This window comes from Scardinius erythrophthalmus (assembly GCF_964197995.2).
Source record: "Scardinius erythrophthalmus genome assembly, chromosome: 25".
Taxonomy (NCBI): Eukaryota; Metazoa; Chordata; class Actinopteri; order Cypriniformes; family Leuciscidae; genus Scardinius; species Scardinius erythrophthalmus.
In genome coordinates, this window is record NC_138245.1 from 29,695,567 (window position 1) to 29,714,638 (window position 19,072).

General features: G+C 35.6%; 1 protein-coding gene across 9 annotated transcripts in view; it reads left to right on the plus strand.

Annotated features, from left to right (window-relative positions):
* kcnab2a (potassium voltage-gated channel subfamily A regulatory beta subunit 2a) overlaps nt 1-13,673 on the plus strand; it is a gene marked incomplete at its 5' end in the record, with an annotated part of 107,602 nt that extends 93,929 nt beyond the window's left edge. For all 9 annotated transcript variants that reach the window (XM_081357516.1, XM_081357512.1, XM_081357515.1 and 6 more), the window contains 8 exons: nt 855-898; nt 991-1,077; nt 2,019-2,104; nt 4,087-4,207; nt 4,300-4,394; nt 6,209-6,329; nt 9,084-9,172; nt 12,322-13,673. In XM_081357516.1, coding sequence (XP_081213642.1) covers nt 855-898; nt 991-1,077; nt 2,019-2,104; nt 4,087-4,207; nt 4,300-4,394; nt 6,209-6,329; nt 9,084-9,172; nt 12,322-12,411 — 733 coding nt within the window. In that variant the 3' untranslated portion in view covers nt 12,412-13,673. The remainder of the gene's footprint in view (nt 1-854; nt 899-990; nt 1,078-2,018; nt 2,105-4,086; nt 4,208-4,299; nt 4,395-6,208; nt 6,330-9,083; nt 9,173-12,321) is intronic.
* Nucleotides 13,674-19,072: the final 5,399 nt, after the last annotated feature.

The following is a 19,072-nucleotide window of genomic DNA, read 5'->3' on the forward strand; positions in this document are numbered from 1 at the left end:
GAGGATAACACGGTGTAGGCAACATAGATTTTTGACGTTGTTCACTGTATTGACAGCACTCCAAATTTACAATGTTAAAATTGACCGGAGTTCTCCTTTAATTGTTGCAGTCTATTTAAAAATGTTAAATTAATTGTAATATATTTTTTAAAGAAAATCGGTTTGAATGATTGATTCTGTAAAGACTTCACTTGTTTCATTACTGGATGAATCAGCATTTTTGAACAAATCTCTTGGCTGAATGATTCAATGACAAATCATGTTTTTTATCAGTAACTTGTTGCCACCTAGTGGCGGAGCTTCACCTAGTGAAGCGGCAAGTTACTTTCAGAAGGTCATTTCCTCTATTATGATTGCTTCCATAGACATCAGTGTTTATATCTGAGCTATAAACTTTTATCCCAGTACTTCTGTGATAATTTGAATATTTGTTACAGAAATTATGATAATGTGTGACCGTTTGTGAAGCTGTTTCCTTTACATGATTACCGCTTTCTCTGGGGTAACGAACTGAATGTTCTGTTGTGATTTCTTCAAAGGTTTAATAGACACAGGCGAATCATTGTTATTTAGGAATGAAATTGTTTGGTTTTTAATCGAGATTGTGATCTTTTAATGATCAATCGTGCAGCTCTAGTATGATACAAATAATACTTTTGAATTATGATTGAATGGGTAATGTACCTCTATTAGTTTCGGTAAACAACACTTAACTCTTTGTGTTAAATTTTGCATTGATTAAAATATAATGGCCTCAGTTCTAATATCAAACCAAGTAATGTGTTTTTAATATAATTTACTAAAGATGGCATCAATGATAATTGCGTAACATTACATATCCTGCTGTTTTCTAGAGCAGAGACAGAGAGAGGACTGTCAAGAAAACACATTATAGAAGGTGAGTAGACCACAAATCGTATGCATTATACAGCAGTAGTTGTCAGAACTGGTTTAATTGTGTGCTGGATTGATTTGAGCTCTCTTCTGTAGGTTTAAAGGCATCATTGGAGAGATTGCAGTTAGAATATGTGGATGTAGTGTTTGCAAACAGACCAGACCCCAACACACCCATGGAAGGTACGTCTCAATCTCAATCCATTTGTTCTACTGTAACTCATCCATTCTGTTTGTGTTCCAGATATAATTGATTCCTCAAATCATGTGTCTTTTTCAGGAGAGGTGATTACACTATTAAAAATAAAAGGTTAAGAATCTTTAGCATCCATAAAACCTTTCCATTCCACAAACGATCTTTTTAAGCACTGTTCAATGAAAGGATCTTTTGGTTGTTTCTGTGCGAAAAATCCCTTTTACAACCTTTATTTTTAATTGTATAAGCAAGATGCTACTTTGTGGTGCTCACTTTTAAAATGCGAGGCGATCTTTTCGATTTGCCCTGTTGCCCTGTTGTCCTTTTGTAAGTCGCCAAACTAAATTAAATCTCAACCAATGTTTTTAGGTGAAGGGGTGGCTGATCTTTTAAAACCAAGACAAAGATGTTATTTGATCTTCTTTTATTAGCCTAGTTGCCCTTTAGAAAGTTCACACAGTTCAATGGTTGAAACACAAACAGCTCGGGGGTCTGCAGACATCTGCTGTTCTTGTCATTAAAGAGCTCGACATTCAGTAGTCAGTTTCTTTCTCTCGCTTTTAGACCGATCTCATTTAGTCAAGCGAGAGCCGTAAATGACTGTCTAGCTCATAAGACTGATGTTTGACCATCGCTGGCGTGGGTTATTAGGTACCCAGCCCTCATTTGAAGCTTTGTTTCTTTGAGCCGTGATTCATATTGACCTGAAGCACGAGTTGTTTATTTTGCCTCACATATATTGATTAAATTCTCCAGGCTCAATCCAGAAGCGATTTATCATTTTAACTCCGCGACCTTGCATTAATCGAGCTTCTTTTCTTTTTCTCGTTAACATTTCACACGTTCATCCAAAGTGACGCGTTCTAATGGCACCGTGACATGATGTATTGTGCGGTAAATCTCTGAAAATCTGCCGTCTGATTGGCAGAAACGGTGCGGGCGATGACGCATGTGATCAATCAGGGAATGGCGATGTACTGGGGCACGTCACGCTGGAGTCCGATGGAAATCATGGTGAGTCACAGTCTCCTAACTTTTAGATGCACACACCCCTGTAATCAGCATCACCACTGACTGCTTTTGTTCCCGAAGAGCCTTTCAAGAGCTCATTAAACGCTTGATCAATCTAAAGATGCTTCTGTTTAAATAGGTACTGTCAGTGAGGTAGTCTAAACTTACATACAGGGTGGATCGGAGACCTAAAACAGCACCACACTGAGTCAGACAAACAGTTGAACGCTCTGTTGTTCATGTTCAGTGACGCCTCGTCAGTCAACGCAAGTCACTGTCTAAGTTATGCTTACTGGTTTTCTGTCCCTTCACCTCATAATTGGTCCTAACCATTAACCAGTGTTATTTTATATACTATAGTTTTTGTTACTTTAAAAATTCGATTTTGTTTTCATTTTAAATTTAAAGTTTTTTTTAATTTTGCTGTTTTTTGTCATTTTTATTATTTTTTAAAAATGTCTAAATAGTTATTTATGTAGTATAAAAACATTTCCACAAAAGAGGATGCTAATAGTTATTAGAAGTAAAGAAAAATGGAGAGAATAAAGTTATAAAGTGCCACTGTGAAAGTAGACCAAGAGATGTGAGTGAGGTGTCACTTTAAAAATTTATTTGCTACTGTATTTTACAGATCAATGGCATTAAAATGGTTCTCCTATTTTTGATTCTAGTGATTTTGTTAATGAATTAATAAATCATTCATGATTTTTTAAATCTTAATTAATTTCCAGTGTAGTCTATGATTTGTCAATCCAGGCTGTTAAGACTTTAGACATTAGATTCAAAGAACTGGCTCATTAAAATGATTTGTTTGTGAATCAGATTCATAAACCTGGCTCATAAGAGTCATTTATGTTTGAATGGGGTTCAAATAACTTTCTTATAAGTTAAGAGTAATTTGTTTATGACTCAGACTATAAATGCATGATATCTATTTGTTGTCTTTGTATTATTTCTTTAAGGGGTTTTCTCCCCCATTACATTCATTTTAGACTAAAAACTTAAGGCGAGACACTACAGGTGAATAGGGTAAAAATTTTAACTAGCAGATATCACCATGAAACTTTCCCAGTTGATTACCTACATTAAGATGAGAAAAAAATGTATTACAAGTTTTCTGTAATTTAATGTTTAAATATGCAAATTAGGCAATATCTAATTAAATATGCGCTAATTTGCATATATTTAAAAAAAATAGCCAGGTTAAAAAATATTTTTTCATTGTGTTCACATATTAGATGGGAAAAAAATTACAGAGGGATTTATGGATATCTACTTTTGTTATCCTGTAAATCAGAAAATACTGTCAATAGCCTTAAAAAATTATTTTCGCCATGTTTTTTGGAATAAAATGTTATATAAATCAGGCTAGGAATTATATATTTACAAATCCCTCTGTAAATATCTTCATAATATAACTAGGTACAAGACTGGAAAGTTTGGTGTATATAGGTGCTACTGAAGTGGAGATTTCAGACTTTCGGAAAGAATCGGAATTTCGGAAAAGTCATTTTGAGAAAACGGGCTTTAAAGATTTATCATCAGCCAATGAGATTGCGCATTCAGCCCTTTTACTTTCACGATTGGTTGCTGATAAAAAGGAAATTACCATATTTGGATCCGACAGGATTGTACAGGAGAGAGAGAGAGCTTTCTAACGGTGTGTGTGATGACGGTGCAGACAGCGGGATGATTTACAACGCCAACTTTTGTTGAATTTATGAGAAATCTACAGACGCAAACAGACAAAGTGTTGTAAAATTTCAGACTTTTTTTCACCACAAGTCTGAAAGAAGACATGTTATTGAAGACAAATATCGGTCCGGGTGGACTGGGGATGGAGATTTGAGTTTTGTCACTCACTCAACACAAAAGAACGAGAAAAATATTCTCTTCTGTTATATGACCCTTTTAAAATTGAGTTTATCTGCACTGCATTCATGCTTTCAGAACACTAACCTCATCATTTGACTCATGTTTTGTAGGAAGCGTATTCTGTGGCCCGACAGTTTAACCAGATTCCACCAATCTGCGAACAGTCCGAATACCACATGTTCCAGAGGGAGAAAGTGGAGGTGCAGCTTCCTGAACTCTTCCATAAGATCGGTCAGTGATGCCGCCGCCTGTCAATCCCAGAGAAACAGCGTACAGACGACAACAAACGTACCGTTTCAATTGGTTTCGACCTGTCTTCTCAGGTGTGGGTGCGATGACATGGTCTCCGCTGGCCTGTGGGATAATCTCAGGGAAATACGACAGCGGGGTGCCAGCATACTCTCGTGCCTCACTGAAGGTACTGCATATCCCATGAGTCTCTCTGTGTCCTCCTCTTCCTGGTCCTCTGGAAACATTAGTGACCTCATATGTGATTCCTTTGTGTTTGGTGTTCTAATGTGGATGTGTTCCGTGTGTTCCAGGTTCTGTAGTTGGGTGTTTTCCTGTAGATGTGTTTGTTGTTGATGGCATGAATCCACACGCCTGATCTTCAACATTTATTTCTTTATGTGAATGAGTTTCTATGGTAACTCTGAGGAGGATTGGCACTTGTTTTTATCTGTGTATCCATCTCTTTCAAGCACACTAAACCACACACACAAGTGCACTTTAAAATCACCCGTTTCCCGAGCTGTGTGTTGGCGTAGTCGCATGTTTTGGCTCATTGGTGTTTTTGTGACCCATCATCTTCCTCCTGTAGTCTTGTGTCACACTGTTAAACATTCCTGATTTCTTGTTACCTCTGTGTAACGTACGTGTGGATTGACACTTGACTATAACAGAACCGTGCTGGTGGTCTGAACAGTGATGGGTCCGTTTGATTCGGAGACCCATGAGTGTTTAGATCACTAGACCACACTGGTCCTTTTCCACTGTTAATTAATATTTACTAATAATGGACCTGAGCCTGGATTATTTATCCTGGTCTAGCACACGCACAAACATTCGCTTTTTGCTATTTGGTACAAGTTATCCTCTAATTAGTTTGTACTTTAAAGTCAACATGAAGTCAAAATATACTAGTTTCAGACATTTACTTGATGTACTTCATCATTTTTTTATCATCAATAACTTCAATAACATCAATAGCATGACCAATAGCCAAGTAGCTATTTAGTATATTTTATATATATATATATATATATATATATATATATATATATATATATATATATATATAATTATATATTATATATATTATATAGTGCATTTTGGCATTATTTATATATACTATTTTAGTATGTACTGTATGCTGTATGATCTGTACATTTTTATTTTATTTTGAATTAGCTTTTATTTTTATATTTTTTGTTTTCATTGTAATTTTTGTTTTAGTTATTTTGTTGTGCCTTTGTCATTTTTATTACTTTCTTTAATATTTATTTTTAGCTTTAATTTATTTTTATTTCAGTTTTTTTTATTGCAGTACTTCAACTTAAACTAATATTTACATTTTATTTTATTTCAGCTTTATTTCAATTAGCAAAAACACTTTTTTTAATAGTTTTAGTTAACAATAAGAACACTGGTCTGTTTTATGCTGTTATTGTAGGTATTTAGCCTTTCTAAAACATTACCATTTATCACAGTAATTGAATGCACACCAATTCCATAAAGATACAACAAAAATAATAATACCTTTTGGAAATGCTGTTCATTTCAATTATAAATATTCATTCATATGTTTAACATTTATATTAAATCCCTGATTACACTTATCAATATCCCACATTACCAAATTCAATGAGTTGCAAATGTTTCATGTTGGCTTTAAATTTATAGAAATGTGTTTTATATATATATATAATTTATACTACATTGTACTGCAAAAAAAAAAAAAAAAAAGTGTCATTTGTCAAAACAAAAGTCATGTTATGTTTGTGTGTGTGTATAAGATCTCTTTACCCCCTAAAGTTCTCCGAGCGAGTTCATCTCTGCTCGTCTGAGCTTTTGGGCGGACAGAGTCACGTGTTTAAAAACAGGCCCTCGCCCACACAGGTGCGGTTGTTACGTGTCCGAGAGCGTGTGTGTTTCTGTGTTCTGTGTGTGTGTCAGTGCACCGCTGTAGGCGTGGGCCCCTGTTTTTGAGCAGGTGTGCTGTGTTGTTAACAGGGCTACCAGTGGTTGAAGGACAAGATCTTGAGCGAGGAGGGCCGACGCCAGCAGGCGAAGCTGAAAGAGCTGCAGGCAATCGCTGAGCGGCTGGGCTGCACGCTGCCACAGCTAGCTATCGGTACGCCTAACCCAAAGACACACTGCCGCTCTCTCTCTTTCTGTCTGTCTGTCCGTCCGTCCTGTACCTCGCTCATCCTCTCCCCCTCTCATCCTCCCCTTCCTCAGACCACCGGAGCGGAAGCGGATGAGTTCAGGAACAAATGCGATTCGTTTGTGGCTTTTAGGGAACTGTTAATTGTTTGATTGTTACTCGTAGTGTTGTATTCTTGCTTAAATGTAGTGATAAATATATAGAGCTCTTTAAAATAGTTTAAAATTGATTTTGCATAGTGTTTTATGATGTTCAGTGTGGTATCTGAGATGGAAAGTGTTGTGTAATGCTTTAACCGAAGTCTCATCACAGAACAATTTTACATCACTGTATCAGTGTATAACACAATATATTATTTCTTTTTGGTGGAAATTCAACAAAAAACATTATTTCTATATCAAATGATATATTATATAATTATGTGGTAACAAATATTTCGGGACAATCCAGTCAATTTAGTTAATTTAGAAAGTATTTTAGATGAGGTACTTCATCTCATCTACTTATTTTATTTAAAATGTAATATACATCTACCAAAATCATTTTATTTAAATAATAATAATTTTATTTGTTGTATTATTTTATTTTAGTTTTTTGTAGTAATTATGTTATCTAAATTATTATAACAAATATTCCTCCAAAAAATATGCCTTATTTTATTTTTTTATTAGTTATTTTTATTAGATTTTTATTTGTAATAATTTGAACAAATAGTCCCAAAAAAAAGTCTGTCCCAAAAAAAAGTGCAAAACCTGCTTCACATTATAAAACAGTAAACAAAACTGTAAAACTTTAGTTTTACTTTAGTATTATACTAATGTTTTTCACATTACTTGTGTTTCCACCATCTTACCTGGTATAAATGGTATAGCAAAACACATCGTCATACCTCTATACCACCGTCACACCGCGGTCGAATACCCTTCATTACTCGGGTCCATAAAGTTTCAGGAAGTCCCTCATCTTTCCGACCTTTCCGAGTGGTAAATTGGCCCTGTATGTGACAGCACACGCTCCGTGATTCATCGACTGCGGGACGCAGGGTAATACAAATCTTGACAGGACCTCAATCCCCAAAGCAGCGGCCGATAGAATCATGTCCCCTTCCCTCACCTGGCCTTTAATGCAGTCGTACATTACGTTTCGCACCTCATTACTGGGATGCCAGCCCCTCCCAAACACTGCAGATCCCACTTCCTCCGCACAAGCGTGTCCAATCGATTCACAGCCGGTATACAAGCCACCGCTGCTCATTTAGACGACTGCCAACGAATGTAAAAATAGTGCTGCGGGTCAGATCTGCTGTGAGGGTTAATGAACTGCACACGGATGTAAATGGGCAGATGATTTTGAGGGATGACATCATCCAGTGTGTTATTGACAGTGTTGAGGAGGCTGGTTTTACACAGTAAATTATGAGTAGCTTGTAAAAGTAGCTAAACTACAGTGAAGCTTTCCCTTTTAGTTAAAGTTGTTCCATTAAGATGCTAACAAAAGTAGATAACAATATTGAACATCTTTGCACTATAGATATTTGAAGTGTGTATATATATATATATAGTGCAAATATCTATAGTGCAATAATTAATGCGATGGGGTATTTAACTAAATTATTCTGTTACAGTGAAGTGCAAGTGAAAATTATGCACAGGGACAGTTATGTTATAAATTGATGAATCTGCCTTTAAGTAAGTTCATTGAAACTAACCATCTGAACGAATCGATTCGCTGAAATGAATCATATTTCCCATTGCTACTTGTGAGAGAGGATATTCTAGGAGAGTGTTTGGTTTTAGCCTCACTTGCGTACAGTGCATTGTGATGTAAAAACTGCTGATGACGTGTTTTGTCAGGTTACAACATACTAGAAAAGCTACGTCGTTTTAAAAACCTGAAGAAAAACAAGTTAGTTAATCCCCAACACTAGTTTATGCAATTTAGTTTATTCCCAGAAATCTGTTGTTACAGTGTCGGCGTGAATGTATACCATTTGCATTTGTGTGTGTGTGTTCAGACAAAGCAATCTGTTAGGGCTAAATCCATTAAAATCCACTGTAGTCTGATTTACAAAGAACATCAGAGCTGACACAGTGTAGCCTTGAAAAATAAGAACACACTTCCAAATGGCTGTCGTTTTACAAACACAACCACCCACACACACACACACACCAGTACAGTAAACACACTGCAGAGCCAACACACGGAATGCCAGCGCAACAGATGGAGCACACACACATACACACACACACACAAACAAACTCCCAGGAGGGATTGAAATCCCCACAGAGTTTCCTTCCTGTCTGTGTGTGGCGCGGTGTTTGCATGGACCGTGTTTAGGGAACGGCAGCGGTCAGCATGGCTCCTCTTCACCTCCTCTGCGCTCCTGCAGATATCACTCCTCTTCCTGCAAATAAAAGATCACGCGGCTCTGATTTTGAGCGCTCGGTGTGTCCTGGTGCTGGGAGCCATGGTAACAGAGTGGTCTGGCAACTGCTGTGTGTTTTTTGAGATGCTTCAATGTGTGTAGGAGTGGGAGAACTAGCTGCTTTAATTTTGGAAATGGCTTAATTTGTGTATATATATATATATTTCATGTTTTGTTTTAAACATAACATTTATCTCTTCGTGATGGGTAGATTTTGCTTTAAGGGTGGGGTGTGCATATGTTGTTAATGATATTATTTATGCTATATGTTCAACATATTTGCTGCCTGTCTCCAGCGTGGTGCCTGAGAAATGAAGGCGTAAGCTCTGTGCTCCTCGGAGCCTCCAACACGGACCAGCTCATGGAGAATATAGGAGCAATACAGGTGAGAATGCAAATGAGTGTGTGGCAAGTGTCAATCAAATGCTAAGCTCCGCCTCAAACCCATTATTGACCAATCTTAGTTGACTGCAACTTGCAGCCATATGGACTTTTCATATTTCCAGGGTTCCCAGAAGCAGAAGTCATTATAGTTGGGCAAACTTGTATTGTGGTGTGTGGAAACGACAACAAATATTATTTTTTGTGTTCCTTTTGCCTCAATAGCGAAAAATATATAAAATACGATAGCATTTCTATGACTTTCCAAAAGAGGAAAAAATATATATCTGAGAATGATTACCTTGGTCAGATGAGAGAAAGATGCCAAATTTGCCTTTACACCTTCAACCGTTGTAATAATTAAAGAGAACATTGTGCTTGTTACGGTTTTCATCTTCAAACCAAACTTGGGTCGTCAGCCGACAAAGTTTAAACCCCGTCTGTCTAGAGCTCTTCTCATAATGTTCATGCTTTAGGTCAGTAGTGGAGAGTGGGTTCTTTAGTGGCTGTTTGAACACTTTCGACCACATGAGCGTTTACACTGCGAGAGCAATCCGGTCAAATGCGTTTTCAACTACCTCTGGAAGTGGTTGAAAGTGGACAAGCTCAAAACATTTTAGACCTCATTTACACCTGTATTTAGCGTCGTCCAATTGGGATCCAATCGACCAAAACTCCTTCTTAATACCAGGTGTAAACATGGCATTAGATTTCAAAAACTCTCTCAGTCTTTATTTACAAAAACATTTCTGCTGAAAGTTTGAGTTCGATTAGTTTGCAGGAGAGCGATTCTAAACACAATGAGGATGTAAAAGCGACGAGTGAGTAGATGAGTTTTCCTGTTCAAATGATGACGTTCAATGTCCTGACAGCCTCTGTAGTCTTATTTAGACTCTTGTTAGCAATCGCCTTTTTCAAGACAAGTAAAAACTCTTTAAAAAGTCTCAAGGGGGTATTACTGAGATGTATTTTGAAAATATCTTGATTTTATGTTAACCACAGACCTTATTTCAGGCATTTAATCAAAAACCACTTTCCAAAACCCTCTGCTTTCGGGACTACGGAGCACACAGTGCTGAAATGCTAACTTGTTTCTGGTTTTCCATGAATGTGAAAACCCTGATTATTTGAGTTTACAGAAATAACATTTCACAGCCAGCAACTCAGCCTTTGCTAAGCTCCGCCCACCCAGAGTACAGTCGCTCGCTCGGATGAGTTTTACAGAACGTCCATTAGGAATGAACCGGAGATTCCTGTGAACAGCATGATATGCTGTAAAATGGGCTCATAAAGCGATTAAAATCGAACGGATTATTCTTATGAGATTGGAAAGCATGCTGTTATATTGTTTAACTGCACAGTAACATGGTTAAAATGCCAGTTTGATTCAGAATGGATGCAAATGCCTCTCACAGCCAACTGAAAAGAGAAAAACCTCATTTGATCGCCATTAACTAAAACGTTTGTGCAAGAATGATCAAAATATAAGTACCTTGTGTTACTATGGGTTGAGTTCTGTAAAACTCAACCCATAACTGAACATACACACAATGGACAAAAAACCCCAGTATCCTCATACACACTCATACACAGTGGCTGGACCACCACTTACAGCCACATGCACTTTAATATTACTACTGTATAAATTATTCATATATATCTTACTGTAAATACTGTATAGACAACCATGCTGTACAATACAATACAATAATTATAGTTCTACAGCTGTTATTAATACTTGCATATTGTATATTTATAGTCTGTTATTTATATCCATACGTATAACCTGTTCATAGCCTGTACATAGCTTGTACACTTACTAGAGTTATAGCCTGTATATACTTATAGTTATAGCACTCATAACATTCCTTCATACCGTGTACATTGTAACATATCTAAAATATATCTATATTTTGTAATATATCTATATTCTTGCTAAAGCACTTCTGGATGGATGCAAACTGCATTTCGTTGCTTGTACTTGTGACGTGCAATGACAATAAAGTTGAATTCTATTCTATTCTATTCTATTCTATTCTATTCTATTCTATTCTATTCTATTCTATAAGTGCTTTTCCAATGTTTTATTAGGCTTGTTTTATGAATAACACAAGTTTAAATACAATCGACAGAGGTAAACAGATAAATGCAGACATCCCAAGTCTCCCGGAAGTTCCGGGAGTCTCCCGCATGTCGATAGCGGCTCCCTGATGCCCGCAAATCAGTTAAAATCTCCCGGAACCTAGGGCGAGCGAGCAAGAGCGCGCGCGCGGCAGAGAGAGGGAGCGAGATACCTTGCGTGTGTGTGCTAGTGTGCCCCATGAAGCGCATGTAAGGACCCAACCAATCAATTGTCATTGCGGGGGGTGCTTTTATCTATACTACCGAACCGAATTAATCCAACCTCCACCCCCCCCCCCCACCCCCCCGTTGGAGATTTCTTGACTCCCGAACAACCCGACTGCATTCACTTACAGTCGAAAATAACTAAAACTATCTAATAATAGCGTGCTGCAGGAATGAAGCATTTTTGCAGGCCAAAACCCTGAAGATATCGAATATAAATATTTTGAACAGGACATTTGAAAAAAGGAATTAGTGAATGCGAATGTAAAGTGTTTAATCAGCTCGAAATTGATCTTTTTAAATGCTATCTTTATAAAAATGATTTTTTTAAATCCTAATCTTGCTTTCATGAGGAGCAAGAAAGTCATGCAAATTCATTGATCAAAATGTCTGGGAACCCTGATTAGAAATCATTAAAAGTTTAAGTATTCACCTTTATATAGTGTGTATATATATATATATATATATATATATATATATATATATATATATATATATATATATATATATATATATATATATATATATATATATAAGTTTTCTAAATTGATAATTTGGGACTAATCGCATCCAACATAAAAAAATATGTTTATATAATATATGTGTATATATTTTATTTATATGTATGTGTGTGTGTATAGTGTGTGTGTGTATATATATATATATATATATATATATATATATATATATATATATACACACACTCACACACACACACTTCCCCCTTGTGGCAAAGGGTTAATAATGTTTGACCTCACTCTTTATATATACATGGAAACCAGACTCAGTTTGCAGCTCTTTCTGCAGGTTCTTCCAAAGCTATCCTCCTCCATCGTGCACGAGGTGGACAGTATCCTGGGAAACAAACCCTACAGTAAAAAGGACTACCGCTCCTAGTGTGGAACCAGACGGGACCGGATGCTCCGCACTCACCTTTGCCTGATCCTCCGTTAGCTTCAGCTTTTACTGAATGAGTACCGGCCGCATGAGACGGGCAAGCACCCACAAACCCTGGAGAGCAAGACTTTTAGAACACAGAGGGCAAGAAACACGTGAAAAATACACAAAACAAACACATTCACTGACAGAGGGGTTGAAATGCAGCATAGAGAGCGATGCATTGAAGATATGTGCTTACGGATTCATCCGTGTTTACTCTACAGTCAAGGTACTTTAAAATGAGATCACTAGGGTAATTAAGAACAGAATATGCTTAAAACATTTAAAAAATAAATAACATGCTTGCTTGGTTGCTGGAAATATACAATTTTTGTTTGTTTGTTTGTTTGTTTTTTAAATATTGAATGCATAATAACAAAAATGGAGCTCAAGCTGAAATAGGTAATCAGTTGCACATGATCCATAGCCACTCATGTGATCCATTTGGGTTTGCTCACCTCGCTCACATCGTCGAGGTGTCCCGGCCCAGAACTCTTCACTGTGTCGTCTGCGTTACGTATGCACACGCCCCCTCCGCAGGCAAACCAATAAGCACTTTAAGGGAACATCAGAGGGAGTGGCTTTGTGAAAACTGATTCAAACGCAGCTCCTCGCTAGTGTGGAACGGGGCAAAAATCAGTGGCTTTCGCTTATTCTGCACAGGGCATTGCATCGTCTCGGTGTCCGCTCTTCTCTGTTTAGCCTCAAAAGGCGGCCCTGGCTTCTCATGTGTCATTTCTTTGCTAACAGTTCTGCAAGAGACCTTCTGATGTCAGATCACTCCATCAGATGTTGTGCTTTTGGAGGGCAGCGCTCTGTTTGGTTGTTGAAGAACGCTGGAAACTGACGGCGATGAGCCTCCGAGGTCTTCCTTCCACAGTAACCTGCTCCTAGCACACACCTTTAGTGTACTGATATTACAGTTACTCTCACTGAGTTATTAGATTTTAAGTGTAGATTGAATGATCTGAAGTATTAATGGGATACGCATGCTTCAAAAATATTTAATGCGATTACTAGTTTTCAGTCTGGAGAGTGAATGTTAGGAAACATGTCAAGAATATGTTTTGGTCATATTTCACCTCAGAATCAATATCAAAATGAGATATATGAAATTATGTAAACCATTACAATTTTTTTTTCTTGCTTTGTGACATTATTTACCTGACAATTAAGCACATTTCCTTCTCAAATGAGCAAATATGTATATAAGTATGTTTAAGTTTAATTGTAAGTAGATATGGTAGTGTTTATTGTACCGATTTTAATGTAAAAAATTAGTAATAAGTATTTAATAAGAATATATATATATATATACAGTACCAGTCAAAAGTTTGGAAACGTAACTATTTTTTATGTTTTTGAAAGAAGTCTCTTATGCTCATCAAGCCTGCAGTAAAAAAAAAAACAGTAATATTATGAAATATTACAATTTAAAATAATGGTTCTCTTTTTTAATATACTTTAAAATGTAATTTCTTTTTGTGATGCAAAGCTGAATTTTCATCAGCAAGTACTCCAGTCTTTGGTGTCTTATGATCCTTCAGAAATCATTCTAATATGATGATTTATGATCAATGTTGGAAACAGTTGTGCTGCTTAATATTTTTTTATAACCTGAGATACTTTTTTCAGGATTATTTGATGAATAAAAAGTTAAAAAGAACTGTATTTATTTAGAATAGAAATCTTTTGTAACAATATACACTACCGTTCAAAAGTTTGGGAACAATAACTTTTTTTTTTTTTTAAGAAATTAGTACTTTAATTCAACAAGGATGCGTTAAATTGATAAAAGGTGATGGTAACGATTTATATTGTTAGAAATGTTTTTATTTTGAATAAATGCTGTTTTTATGAATAAATGCTGTTAACGTTTTACTCAATGAATCCTGAAAAAAGTATTCCAAAAAATATATTAAACAGCACAACTGTTTCCATCATTGATAATAACTGAGTATCAAATCATCATATTAGAATGATTTCTGAAGGATCATAAGACACCAAAGACTGGAGTACTTGCTGATGAAAATTCAGCTTTGCATCACAAAAATAAATTACATTTTAAAATATATTAAAAAAGAGAACCATTATTTTAAATTGTAATAATATCTCATAATATTACTGTTTTTTTTGTTGTTTGTTTTTTTTTACTGCAGGCTTGATGAGCATAAGAGACTCCTTTCAAAAACATTAAAAATAGTAATGTTTCCAAACTTTTGACTGGTACTGTATATATATATATATACATATATATATATATATATATATATATATATATATATATATATATATATATATACATACAGTACATATAGCATTACAATATACAATTTGAGAAAGAAATGTGCTCAATTGTCATGTGAATAATGTCACAAAATAAAAAAATATAATGCAAAAATAGTTGATTTTATGGTGAAATATCTGGAAATTTATTCATAACGTAAGGCAAATTCTTTGATGAGTAAAACGAGTAGAAACATGGGGTGGTGTGGAAGCCTAATGGTTATAAAAAAATGGACCGTTAACACAAAAGTTGAAGGGTCTATCCTAAATAAAGTTAAAACACAGTTCTGCTTTGCCACCCCTACAATTGGACATCTGTAATTAGCACCAAAATATATATAAATAAGAATCAGTTTGATAATATTCCCTTACAGCTGACGTCACCTGTGGCCTTCACCAGCACAGGGATATGGCAGATGTTTTTAGCCAATAGAAAAGCGGACTGTTTAAATGGCATTATCTCGCCTGCCCAATAGGAGCAAAGACCTGTTTGTGTCAGCAGCTCAGGGACTGCAGTAGAATGTCTATGTCTGCGTGCGTGTGTGTGTGTGTGTGTGTGTGTGTGTGAGAGAGAGAGAGAGAGAGAGAGAGAGAGCTACATCGTCTAACATCATTAAGAAGCAGAAGTTGCTGTTTCTTCATCTCATTTCTGGACACTGGGCATTTCTTGTATGTACTGGTGATGATACATGTGGCTGAAGCCAAAGATTTATCCCACATCCCGTCAGTAACGTGACTCCCGTGTCCTCTTTCGGACGGAGAGATGATCGGTCATTTAGCAGCATGTATCTGGTTTTTAAACTGCGCATCTTTCTTCACTTTGTATTCACTCTTAGCAGCGCTCTAGAAATATAAGTACATATATACATACTTAGTGCAAGTATACATAGTGCACCCAGTATGAATGATAAGCAGTCTTTAGATCTTTTTTAAATGGAGGTCGGTCACCGAACATCGATCAATAAGATATTACTGAATCCGAGCAGTGTTTAATCAAACTGGCCCTGATCGAGCACACGGGAAATGCATGAGATTCATTTGGAAAGCATGCTGGATCCCGGATCAGTGCTCACTGCTCTCAGCGCACAATCGGCTAGTGCTATCGTCATATCCCATTTTCACAGATAATATCGGCAAGACGGAAATTACGTGATTTTTTTTTTTTTTTTTTGCAGTTCTGAAAAGATGAGCTTGCTGTTCTTCATGACAGTGATTAAACTACTTTACAGATCAGAATCAAATTTAAACAACAAAACATGGACGCTGTGTGCTTATGGGAATTAAATGTTAAATGTGATATACAAAAAGCTCCATTCATGACTTAGATCAGCTTTAAACACAGTTGAATGTTGAAGTTGGTGTCCGTCCATCTCATCTGTGCGTTTGTGTCTGTCTGAAGAATAATGAACTGAGCGCTTGAAGCCACGTACTTTAACTGTGTGATGATAACGGTGCAGTTATTCCTAAGATTTGCACTTTATTCATTAGGCACTTATTAATTGGAGATGATTTACATTTATTATGTATTTATTATTTATGTGTTAATGTCTTCCTTTTACCCCTTTAAAGGAATGTTTCAGTTTCAGAAGTTCAGCTGATGCGTGTCGATTACCACAGATGATCTTTTCAAACAAACAAATCTTTTTTTACAGTATTGTGCTTAAAATGGAAAGACATGTTAATAGCAGAAATGTGCAGCTGTTCATTGTTTTGTTCAAAGAATCTGAAGCAGATTGACGTGTGGTTGTCATCATTTCTGAAGGTAGTTATGTTTTTCTGGTTTCCTTGGTGCATATTGTGTGACATTTACAGGGTTTACTTTTTTTCATTACAATAATGAGAATTTGGGAAGAATTTTAATGGGGATAATTTTATACAATTAAGCATACGGATAAAATATAATAGATTTTAGGGTCAAATATTATCTGGATTTTTTTTTTTTTTTAGTCAGATTCACTGAGTAAGGCAAATAAATTAAATAAAACAAATTAATTGAAAATTAAAGAAAAGTTTTTTTAAAATGGGGTGGTGTTAGCCTAATGGTTATAAATAATGGGCACGGATAGTATTGTAAGCAGTTTTGTCACACTAGTATCAGTATAATGTTGAAGTCTTCACAAACAGTGTATTTTAATATTGTCTAATATGTTTCAAATGAGAATTTGGGGAGAAAATATGATTCATTTTCATGAAGATAGTGTCACTCAATAAATCATCCCTAAAGCCATGTTTTTTTCTTTTATTTTTTTTGCAAAATAGAATTAGTCAAATAAATAAAATAAATTAATCGATGATGATTAAAAAAATGGTTATAAATGTGTGACAGACGTGTTAAGTAAGCATTGTTATTATTATTTTTTTGGTAACACTTTATTTTACAGTGTCCTTGTTATATGTACTTACCATAGTAATAACAGTAAATTATGCATAATTACATGCAACTAAGCCTCAACCAAACCCCAATCCTACCCTAACCCTATAGTAAGTACATGTTGTTAATTAATATTACTCAGTACTTAAATATACTGTATAATTACACTGTAACACAGACACCTTAAAATAAAGTGTAATCATTTATTTGATCACACTGGTATGCTAATACTGTATAACGTTGAAGTCATTATGGCTTCACTTCACAAACAGTGTTTTAATGTTCTTTTGCCTCGTAGACTTTCATTGTAAGCTCATTTCTGTCAACGCCATTTCCCCAAACTGAGTAACGAGTGGAAATATATTTCTGTCCCTAGAGCTTCAGTTCATCGAACCTGAAACATTCCTTTATATTTCATTGTGTATCGTCAGCAAAATATTAGTGCACTGAAATATCATCAAAGTTGAATTGCATCACTTAAAGTGTGTGTGAGAGAACTAATGTGATGAGCAGTAGATTTGTGAATAAAGGCTTTAGTTTCAGGCATGATGTGTTAGTTGTTGATGTGTTTTAGACACTAGATCTGGCGGAGCGGCTTTGAATGGATCGTCATGTTCAGTGTGTTCTGTTGATCAGTGTCGTACACGTCAGAGTCTGTTTCTTAGCAGTGTTGTTCCTTGACTAACTTTAAAGGCACTTATGTTGTTTGCCGTCTGATAGCAGCTGGTGATTTCATCAAGAAGGTGTGAATATCATTGACAGAATTGTTTCCATGCCTCCAAGTAGTGTGTAAAACTGGCGGAATTTTTAGTAGCGACATTTTAAGTTGTTTAAGAAAAGCAGGGGAAAGTGTATTTGCTATTAAACCTGTAATTATCAGTGCAGCCATATAGATGAACCCTCATCTACAATCCATATTTTACAGGTCAGAGGTTATGGATATGTGTGTAGAAGTTTTTTTTTTTTTTTTTTTTACATACCATACTTCAGTTCCCAAGGAAATAATTTTTAATGTTTAATATTTTGCAAGGATAAAGACAAAAATATGATTTTATTTTTTTACCATTCTTCGTTGCCCTTCGGTGGTACTGACCTGACGATGATGACGATGATGATGATGTTGATGACGGCAAAGAATACAAAGAGCAATTATTTGCACTGAATATGCATTTTGGAGAATTCTGTGAAATGTATACAATGGCAAGCTACATATCCACGCTTTGTGGAGAAATACTGTATGTCGAGTCAGATTTCTGTATATAGTTTGACCTTTGTACATATATATACATATATATATATATATATATATATACATAAGAGTATTCATGGTCCTGATCACTCCAGCCTTTGGTTCTTTATTTTCATCGAAAGGCATTTGCTGACTGCATTGTGCTTGAATCTGAATTTAGACATGTACAGCGCCAGTATCTATGAAATGACAACTATAAAATGATGACAATGAAAAACAGCCCGTTTGTGTATTTGTCTTCTTGCTGTGGAAGAAAATATTACTGCTGAAATTTAAGTTTACAAAACTGAGGCCAGAGTAAAAAAGTTCTTAACTCTTTCCCTGCCATTGACTGAATTTTCCAGGTTTCCATGTTTTTACTATCAGCAGAGTGTCTGTTCTTTCTTTTCAGATATTTCATGTTCAGATATTTAGAAACAAAAATGTTTCAAGGCCCCCAGATTATTGTAAAAATGATCAAAAATGCTGGCGGCGAAAGAATTATGTAATTTAAGAAAATATTCTATGAATTTTTTCAAGACTTGCACTCAGGAGTATTAAGATACTCGCCGTTTCTCTGCAAATATTTGTGAAGTTTAAGTGGGAAAAAATATTTTCAGGTTCTCAAGTTTTGTCTTAAGAACAATCTCAAGAAAATAAGATTACAGATTATATAATACAACATTACCTTTTTTTTTTCTTTTTTTTTTTTCTTTAAAAAAGTAAAACAACAT